The 10,008-nt window shown below is 40.5% G+C and overlaps 1 protein-coding gene across 5 annotated transcripts in view; it reads left to right on the top strand.

The window, feature by feature from the left end:
* The first annotated feature begins 5,902 nt into the window (after positions 1-5,902).
* The window catches only part of FXR1 (FMR1 autosomal homolog 1), a 63,138-nt gene continuing 59,032 nt past the window's right edge, over positions 5,903-10,008 (top strand). For 4 of the 5 annotated variants that reach the window (XM_029939818.1, XM_029939817.1, XM_029939816.1 and 1 more), the window contains exon 1: positions 5,904-5,997. In XM_029939818.1, coding sequence (XP_029795678.1) covers positions 5,947-5,997 — 51 coding nt within the window. In that variant the 5' untranslated portion in view covers positions 5,904-5,946. Of the gene's footprint in view, positions 5,998-10,008 lie in introns of all 5 variants that reach the window. The other variant, XM_029939819.1, reaches the window with a different exon arrangement.

Here is a 10,008-nt window from a genome sequence, read left to right as displayed (position 1 = left end):
ATTTGATTAATTATTTGTAATCTAGTCCTTTTGGGTTTAAGTTCAATTTCATCTTAGGTTAGGGCCTTGGGGAGGAATGAGGTTCAATTCCTGACTTGCAAAATAAAACTTGTATGGTTTCTTTCTTCTTTCACCCTCATTAGAACTGAACTCAATAGTTGGGTTTAATGTAGTTTTCTTTAATATTAATTCTTTTTAAAAAATTTTTAACGTTTACTCATTTTTGAGAGACAGACAGAGTGCAAGCAAGGGAGGGGCAGAGAGAAAGAAACACAGAATCCAAAGCAGACTCCAGGCTCCAGTCTTTTTATTTTGAAGTTTATTTATTTATTTTTTTAAATTTTTTAAAAATGTCTTTTATTTATTTTTGAGAGACAGAGAGAGACAGCATGAGCAGGGGAGGGTCAGAGAGAGAGGGAGACACAGAATCTGAAGCAGGCTCCAGGCTCTGAGCCAGCTGTCAGCACAGAGCCCAACGCGGGGCTTGAACCCACTAACTGTGAGATCATGACCTGAGCCGAAGCCGGCTGCTTAACTGACTGAGCCACCCTGGCACCCCTGAAGTTTATTTATTTTGGGGGGTGCTTGGGTAGCCTAGTTGGTTGAGCGTCCAACTCTTGATTTTGGCTCAGGTCATGATCTCATGGTTTGTGAGGTCAAGCCCTAGTCAGGCTCTGAGCAGACACCATGGAGCCTGGTTAGGATTCTCTCTCTCCGTCTCTCTTTGCCCCTCCCCAGCTCTGTCTCTTTCTCAAAAATAAGTAAATAAACTTTAAAAAAATAATAAAGCTTATTATTATTATTACAATTTTTTAGTAATTTCTACACCCAACGTGGGGCTTGAACTCATAATCCTAAGATTAAAAGTTGCGTGCTCTTCCGACCAAGCCAGCCAGGTACCCCTATTTCAGAGTTTTTAAATCTTTGTTTCTTTCTTCCTTTCTTGAGAAAGGAAAACTCATAATCTCAAGTTAGTTGGGTTAAAATTAATTTCCAGTGCAGTAGTTTGAGAAGATTTAAAATGAATATAGCATGTTTTTATATCACATTTCATTAATACAATTCAAATTAAATATAGTGCCAAAAGGTTGAGCAAAACTTAAATTTTTAGTGTTTCAGTAGCTGTGTATACAAAATCTCATTGTGTGCATGTTTAATTCTATTTTTTTACTGTTTTTTAATTTATTTTTGAGAGAGAGAGAGAGACAGCATGAACAGGGGAGGGTCAGAGAGAGAGAGGGAGACACAGAATCTGAAGACAGGCTCCAGGCTCTGAGCTGTCAGCACAGAGCCCGATGTGGGGCTCGAACCCATGAACCATGAGATCATGACCTGAGCCAAAGTCGGACGCTTAATGGACTGAGCCACCCAGGCGCCCCTCTATTTCTTTTTTAATGTTTATTTATTTATTTATTTTTTATTATTATTTTTTAATGTTTATTTATTTAGGGGTGCCTGGGTGGCTCAGTATGTTGAGCATCTAGCTTCAGCTCATGTTGTGATCTCATGGTTCATGAGTTTGAGCCCTGCAACAGGCTTGCTGCTGTTAGCCTGTCAGCACAGAGCCCACTTTGGATCCTCTGTCCTCCTGTCTGTGACTCCCCAGCTCACGCTGTCTCTCAAAAACAAGTAAGCCATTAAAATTATTTTAAATGTTTATTTATATTGAGAGAGGGAGGGAGAGAGAAAGAGAGAGAGAGAATGAGTGGGGGCTGGGAGGGATGGAGAGAGAGGAGAAAGAGAATCCCAAGCAGGCTCCATACTGTCAGCTCAGAGCCCAACCAAGGGCTTGACCTCACAAACCATGAGATCATGACCTGAGCTGAAATCAGGAGTTGGATGCTTACCACCTGAGCTACCCAGGCACTCCAACTCTATTTTTTTAATGTTTATTTATTTTTGAGGAGGGAGGAAGGTGTAGAGAGGGAGACAGGTTTTTTTTAAATCTTTTTTAATGTTTACTCATTTTTGAGAAAGAGAGAGAGAGAGAGAGAGAGAGAGAGAGAGAGAGAGAGAGACACAGTGTGAGTGGGGGAGGGGTAGAGAGCTAGCAGATAGAATCTGAAGCAGGCTCCAGGCTCTGAGCTGTTAGCACAGAGCCCAATATGGGGCTTAAAACCCATGAATTGTGAGATCATGACCTGAGCCAAAACTGGCCACTTAAGCAATTGAGCCACCCAGGAGCCCTGATAGGTTTTTTGTTTTTTTTAATTTTTAAAAATGGTTATTCATTTTTGAGGGAGAAGGAAAGTGAGAGAGCAAGCATGAGCAGGGGAGGTTGCTGCCTATGTTCTCCTCTATGATATTGATAGTTTCCTGTCTCCTATTTATGTCTTTCATCCATTTTGAATCTATTTTGGGTGTATGGTGTAACAAGGTGGTCCAGGTTCATTCTTCTGCATGGTGCTGCCCAGTTTACCCAGTAGGATTTGTTGAAGAGACTGTCTTTTTCCACTGGATATTCTTTCCTACATTGTCAGAGATTAGTTGACCATATAGTTGTAGGTCCACTTCTGGGTTTTCTATTCTGTTCCGCTGATCTATATGTCTGTTTTTGTGCCTGTACCATACTGTCTTAAGTACTACAGCTTTGTAATATAGTTTGAAATCCAGAATTGTGGTGCCTCCGGTTTTGTTTTTCATTTTCAGGATTGTTTTGACTATTCAGGGTCTTTTGCGGTTCCATACTAATTTATAATTTTTTTAACATTAGAAATGGTACTACTTGCTAATGCTGAGAACTTAAAAAACAGAAAACAAGAAGAAAATTGATCATTTATAATGCTTTAAGATAACCAATGTTAATATTTTGGTAGAAGTCTTTACAATGTATTCTCATGCTATACATATATATAGTTTCTTTCTATACAAAATTGATTCCATATATATTTAAAAATCTTTTTATTGGTGTATTATAAACATTTTCTCATGTTAATAAATACTACTCTAAAACTTCATTTCTTATGGCCACAGAAGAGTCCATGGTATAATGCTTAAAAAATGAAAAAAATGTTTGTGAGAATCAAGTGGCTTGCTCATTCCAAAAAATCCAGATAGTGTAAAAAACATAACAATTCTAAAATTTATGTCTACCATAAGTTTCCCCTCTGGATATATGCACTAATAATACACACACAATATTTTAAATGTGATTATACATGTTGTTTTATGCTTTTCTTTTCCTTTAACAATTTATTTTACTCTTACTTTTTTCCAGTTTTATTGAGCTATAATTAACATTCTTTCCTTTTAATAACAAACATCTTTCCAAGATGATGAAAATAGATCTACATCAAAATTTTAAACTTTGTGTAATATTTCATTATGAATCTAACAAATAGGGTCACTGATGGGGGTTTGGAAATGGAAAGGGGAGGACTTTAACCCTAGTTTGCTACTTAGAACTTGTGTGATCTTAGATAAATGTCTGGTGGTTGTGAATCTCATTTGCCTAATGGGAATCATGAGGCCTACCTAACAGGAGTAGTAAAGTGTTAGCGCAAAGGGGTAAGAGTCAGTGGGGGCAAATTCACATGTTTTTAGCATGCAAGTCCTGAAGAGGATCATACTCTATTCTTCAAAGTTCAGATAATATGGAATGCTTTAGTTTGTCTCCAAATGGAATTTTTGCAGCCCTACCCAAAGTCCCTCACATTGAGAAGCAGAAGAAAACAATACATAGTTCTCTAGAATAAATAACATCTAAAGACCAGGTGAGAATGACCAGAGGAAGCTATCATAATGCACATTCCAGACCACTAGCGCTAGACATTTCAGCACCAAGACCCCTTGTCTCCAAGGAATGACACCTACTTCCTGGATGCCTGAGAGGACATGTAGATCAGAACTCCATTTTCAATAACCTCTCCAGCAACCCCCTCCCCAAACAGAGATGAGACGCCCTCCTTTTCTTTCTGAGATTCCTGGTTATTCACTCTGTTAATCATTCCCTCTATATCTCCAATAAACTCTGCTCTCCCCTCCTGCTGGCTTACATTTGATTTCCATCTTACATCAAACCAAGGACCCTTTTGGACGATCCTTTGGGACCCTCTTGGTGGGACCCTCCTTCGACTCAGCTTGTTGGCATCAATATGATCAGCAATTTCAATTCTATGTATATAAATGAATACATACATCTGTCTATACAATAACTTGTACAGGAATCTTCATTGCAACATTTTTCCTGATAGCCAAAACAGTATAAACAACTCAAATGGTTATCAAAGGATGGATGAATGAATAAAATGTTGTATATTCATACAATGGTATATTTGACAAGAAAAAGGAATAAATAGTGATACATGGATGCTACAACATGGATTCCATTTATACAAAAACACTATATAGGCTAACTGAAAGAACTGTCATAAAAGATTCCATTTATACGAAATGTCTAGACTAAGGATTTCTGTAGGTAGAAAGTAGATTAGTGAATGCATAGGTCTGGGGCTTGGGGGAAATAGGGGGTGACTGCCCACAGGTACAGAGATTGTGTTTGGAGTAATGAAAATGTTCTAAAATTGATTATGGTGATAATTGCACAACTGTCAATGTACTAAAATTCACTGAATGGGACACTTTAGATGGATGAAGTATATGGTATGTGAATTTTACTTCAATAAAGTTGTTGGAATAAAAAGCAAATTCTGAAGGATCATAAGATGATATAAAAAAGTGTTAGGCAGATGAAGCCCATAATAAACGGTGGCCATTACCCATTGATGGAATTCAGTTTATTTATGTTTTCCTTACCATAATTAACATTGTAAAAAGATCATTTTGTACAGTGCAAAACATGAACACTGTTGCAGATTGTTTTCCTTCTGAACCTTTGGGGATGTAGATGTGCTGATGAAATGCCATGTACATTTAAGACCTCTTATCCTCAGAAAGGCTGGGCCCATGTGCATTTCTTGGAGAGTACAGAGTGCCAGCAAAGCATCCTTTTAAAAGAGTTTTTCTGTCAGAATGCTGTTAAAACACACACATAAAAGAGTACTTATATTCTTTCCAATGGCCTTGCTAGAAGAAAAAGTTTTAGTATGGTTAAAATAGATATTCAAAGTATCCGTTATAATGCTTGGTAGCAAGCCATACAAGATGATTCCGCCTTTTTGTGGAAGTTTGCAGGAATTGTGGAAGGGGAAAATGTGGTCTCCCACTCAGAACTAAGTTTCTCCGCTTACTTATAACAGTGGGTATTAACCTAAATTCTGCTGCAAATTGTACACACACCTGACTCAAAACAAACAACTTTAGCTTAACATTTAAGCATTTGAAATGTTAACAGGTGGAGGGAGGGTTCAGGCGAACTGCGTGAGGAGGTGTGGAACTACGGAATTCGAGTCTAAGGAGCCACCGATTTAAATAAAAAAGAGCGAGGTTAAAGAATTTGGAGAACACAGTAGGTACATTATTAGGCTCCCTCCTCCGCCCAAAAGGTGTGCCAGTGGACAACTGGAGCCCCCAAAGTTGCCCTTTCATAGGTGACGAAGCTACTCCAGGGCTACCAGCACTAGCAAGAAGTTTAGGGCAGAATGCCCGAGCCCCAAGGAAAGCAGATGCTTGGGGCAGGTGGCGTCAGGACAGTTCACGCCTGGGTGGCTGGAGGCACCCACCGGCCGGAGCGGGCAAGCAGCGGGCATCTACTAGAGGGCGGGGACACAGGGGCGGGTCAGCAAAGGTCGGGCGATTGTGTCGCTAGGCGAACGGGGGCGTGGGCGACGGCGGGCGGAGCCCACGACGAGTGATGTAAGAAACCGAGGGGTACCCCTGCGCGAGTCCGGGTAGTGCAGTCAGACCCCAGGGGTGTGGGGCGGGGGATTCCAGTCCCCGCCCTGTTTACCCCGCCCCTCCCCCTGCCTCCTTTACGCCCCTCCCCCCTCCTCCCCTCTGGTTGGAAAGTTTCTAGAATCTCTTCCCAGCGGCCTTTGCGGTTCCAACATGGCGGAGCTGACGGTGGAGGTTCGTGGCTCCAACGGGGCTTTCTACAAGGTACCGACCCTTTTGCCGCCTTGTCCGGTGTGCTGGGGATTAGGGCAGGTTTGGGAGAAGGCTGGTGGTCCTGGAGAGGAGGTTTGGGGTCGAAAAGGGCGGCCAGGCCGAAGCCCGAGGCTGCTGGTGTCCTCGCTTCTCCCCCCTCCACCCGCGGTTTAACGGTCTCGGGGCCCCGGGCTCCGTTATGTTTTGAAACAACACGTCGGACACCTCTTGCGTTTTTCTACTTATGAGCCTTCTTCTTGGATGCTAGTGCAGTCCTAGGCAGGCCGGTGAAGAGAAGCCCAATCGCGGCTCGGCGGCGGAGAGCTCCGCGGGAGCAGGCCTGAGCGTCGGGAGGTTGGGGAGTCGTGAAAGGAGGCGGTGGGATTGTGGCCACAGCAGCTCCCCCGCCCCTTGGACTGAGCCGAGCGGGAGCGCGTCGGCAGGCTGCTCCGACCCCTCCCCACCCCTTGGGGGGGGTGCGTCGCGGAATCTTAAGAATTCACCTTTGTTTTAGGGTTTTGGGCTAATAAACTTTAGTGTCTGACTGGGAAGCGGGTACCGAATTAAGGGTTAGGATCGAAGAGAAAACTGGAAAACCTTTTAATGTGGCGGGTTGAAATATTTTTGCGGCCTGGGAAATTGGGCGGCGCCTTAGCCCCTCTATTACGGAAGAAAAAGAGTTACAGGCTTTCAAGCAAGATTTAAAAAATGAAATCGATAAAGGGAGACGGGTGGGGAGGTGACTAGTTTCTTTATATTAGTTTACTCAGTGTTTTTGGAAAGAGGTGTTGATTTTTCGTATCTTCCCCACGAGGTTTTTTGTTTGTTTGCACCGGGAGGTGCATTATTACGGGATCAGGCTGGAAAACAGAAGAGGAATTCGAGTGTAGAGGAATTTAGTGGGGGCTTCCAGTGCAGGGGTCACGTAACTGAAAATGAAACCCCTTATGATTTAGTTTTGCCATAATAACGGTCCCTTGTCCGGATTCTCTCTTTTTCCAAAAGTATACCACAATGTTACGAGATCAATACAAAATCTCCCCAGCTGTTGTCTGTCAGTCAATCTCACTAAGCCAGGATCTCAAATGTTGGAGAGTCCTGGCTATTTTTATGAAGGGCCTGAAACAGTATTGTGTGTACGCAGAATGCATTCTCCCCGGGTTTCATTTGGGCGTACCTTTTATCCCGCAGGATTTTGTTTTATTTGATGGTCGTAATTTCCTATTTCAACGTTGTTTTTCCCTTTTGTAGTTTACTGATAAGCCGTGTGGATTTGGTTTAACGGTCACGTGGTAATAGCATGGTGGGGAATCACAGTTGGCGTCTAGAGGATCTCCTTAAGCTTTTTACAAGTTTAAGTTGCCTTAGGTGGTCAACATAAAGTAAAAACTGACTGCCCAATGGGATGGAGTCTTTTTGCCTGACTAGGTGCATTAGTAGTTAAGATTTAAATAAAACTTGGTGTCAGACAAAAGACCTAAGTGAAATTTGAGTAGGTATTTCATTGACTTCTGTTATTGAAACTAGCGGTTGCCTTCTCTAACCCTAGATACATTACAGTTGTGGCACAATGCACAAAGCATAGGCTTGCCATACTTTTCCTGTTACTGGTAGGTAGGGTTCATTTTTGCGCCCCTCGCCCCTGGAAAAGTTTCAGGTGCCCACTCTTTGGTGATACAATTGTTGTGTATTGGAGGTATGCTTTTCTTTCCTCTTGGGAAGTTGAAAAATAGAAAAAGATTTTTCGTCATAAATTATTTCAGAGCATGTGATGGTAGATAGAACATTTCCTGTTTATCCAGCGTATTGTGTTGATTGCTATATAAGATAACTCATTTGTTATTTTTATTTTGTAAGATTCATTATGTAAGGTCATCAGTTTGAAAGCTTCAGTAAAGATTGTTTTTTTACAGTCTTTGGTTTTTCATAGTTTTATAAAACTTAGATTTACAATGTTCCCATTTTGGAACTGTATAAAGTGTTGTGGATCCTTATTCATACTGTACAAATCTACTTGATTGTACTTAGACTTTGAGTCCATTACTCATTTTTATTTAACAAATAAAGCTGATTCTTTTGCAAAGGTTGGGAAGGATAGTAGCCACATTGTACTGAAATAATTGAACTTGAACATTTGGAATTTTATGTTCTGCCATAATCCACTTGTACTTTGTGGAAACTGGGATCTGTAGAACTCAGAATAGGAATGTGACAATTGAAGGAGCCCTGGATGTGAAGTTAAATAAATGGGAATTCTAGGTTTGTGCTTCAGTTTACCATGATCTGTCAGTTGACTCCTGAATAAATCTTCTTGAGTCTGTTTTCTTTTGTGTAAACTGAAGGGCCTCAAGTAGTTCAGAGTCCCAATTTTTTAATCCCTCAGAACTGCCCACTTGGGGAAAAAGTGATTTATGGCACAAGCAATTTAATATTTTTAACTATGTGGATTTTAGGTTAATTTGCGTATGGTAAAATTCACCTTTTCTGGTACACAATTACATGAGCTTTGGTAAAATGTTGTGTAACCACCCTCAGCATTGAGGAGACAGGAGAGTTCCACTGTCCCCCAAATTTTCCTTATGCCTCTTTGTAATCATCCTCTCTTCTCACCCTCAGCTCCTAGGGGTTTTTCCAGTCCTCATAGTTTTTTGCCTTTTCCAAAATGTCCTATATGTAGCATCATACACAATGCTGATTAGTATTTTGGATCTGGTTTCTTTCATTTAGCTTAGCAGTAGTTTATTTTTAAGTAAATTTTCTAATTTAAACAATAATAGTCAATGAGGGCATTTTGAAAACAAAAGTTGCCTTGGGATAACTGCTGTTACCTTTACTTTTTCATAGTGTTCCCCGCCCCCAATGTACAGGTGATTCTGATTTCCCTTACTTTCCCCCACAGCTGTAAATCCTAATCTCAGAATTGCAGAGTCGTGGGTGTAGTACCTAGTGTCTCCCACCATTCCTTGAGGCATTGTTCTGTGGACCTTATTAAAGTTTTTCTGGTGGAAATGAAATTTCATCTTACAAGTTAATTGGAATCAGTGAAAAGCTGAAGATGTGACCTAAAATTAGGATTGTTTTTTCTTCAGAAAAAAAGAAAACCCAAAAAACAAAACTCACTAAATATATTTTGTATCTTGGTTTTTTGTTTTTAAACAACAGTGGACCTATAGTTGTTAAACAGATAAAATCTTGAACTGTTTCTGTTTGCAGCTCTATAAGTCTGAATTTATGGGAAGAATGGGAGGTAAGCTAAGTACCTGATAGGGGATATAATTTTATATTAAAACTTGTGTTTATAGCCCTTTCTACCTAGAGTGAGACATCTTAGGGTTTATACTACTGGCCGTTTAAGAAGCTTTTCTAAAAAAATATTTAAGATAGGATTTACATTTTATGATTGTTAGTGATTTATAGAGTTGTGTAACCCTTATCACAGCCTTACTTTAGAACATTTCCATTACCCCCCAAAAACTTTGTGTCCATTTGGAGTCATTAAAATCCTTTTTAATGGATTTATTATATAAATGAGCTTTGTAATTGCATTGCAACTTGCATAGCCATGGGCAGAATATCATTTAAATAGAAGTTGAAAGCAACCCCTGGATTCCTGGCTGAAGTAAAGGAAAGTTTCCATGGTTGTTCCCAAGCAAATACGTAATTTCTAAGATGGGTGAATGAAATTTCAGGCCGCCTTTGTTTAAAAAAAAAAAAAAAATTACTTTCAGAGCTCTGCAATTTGTGCTTTTACTAATTGACTCCAAATTTCATTTTGTTTTTTAATTTGTTTATTTTGAGAGAGGTGGGGACGGGCAGAAAGAGGAGGAGAGAATCCCAAGCAGGCTCCTCCCACTGTCAGCACTGAGCTTGATGCAGAGCCTGAACTCCTGAACCTCGAGATACGACCTTAGTCAAGACCAAGAGTTGGTCGCTTAGTGGACTGAGCCATCCAGGGGCTCCTTGACTACAAATTTCAAAGCACCAAAATTTCCCATTACTTTACCTTAATATTCAAAAATTTGA

The sequence above is a fragment of the Suricata suricatta genome, chromosome 5 (genome assembly GCF_006229205.1).
Source record: "Suricata suricatta isolate VVHF042 chromosome 5, meerkat_22Aug2017_6uvM2_HiC, whole genome shotgun sequence".
Lineage (NCBI taxonomy): Eukaryota > Metazoa > Chordata > Mammalia > Carnivora > Herpestidae > Suricata > Suricata suricatta.
This window is presented reverse-complemented; position numbering and strand designations above follow the sequence as displayed.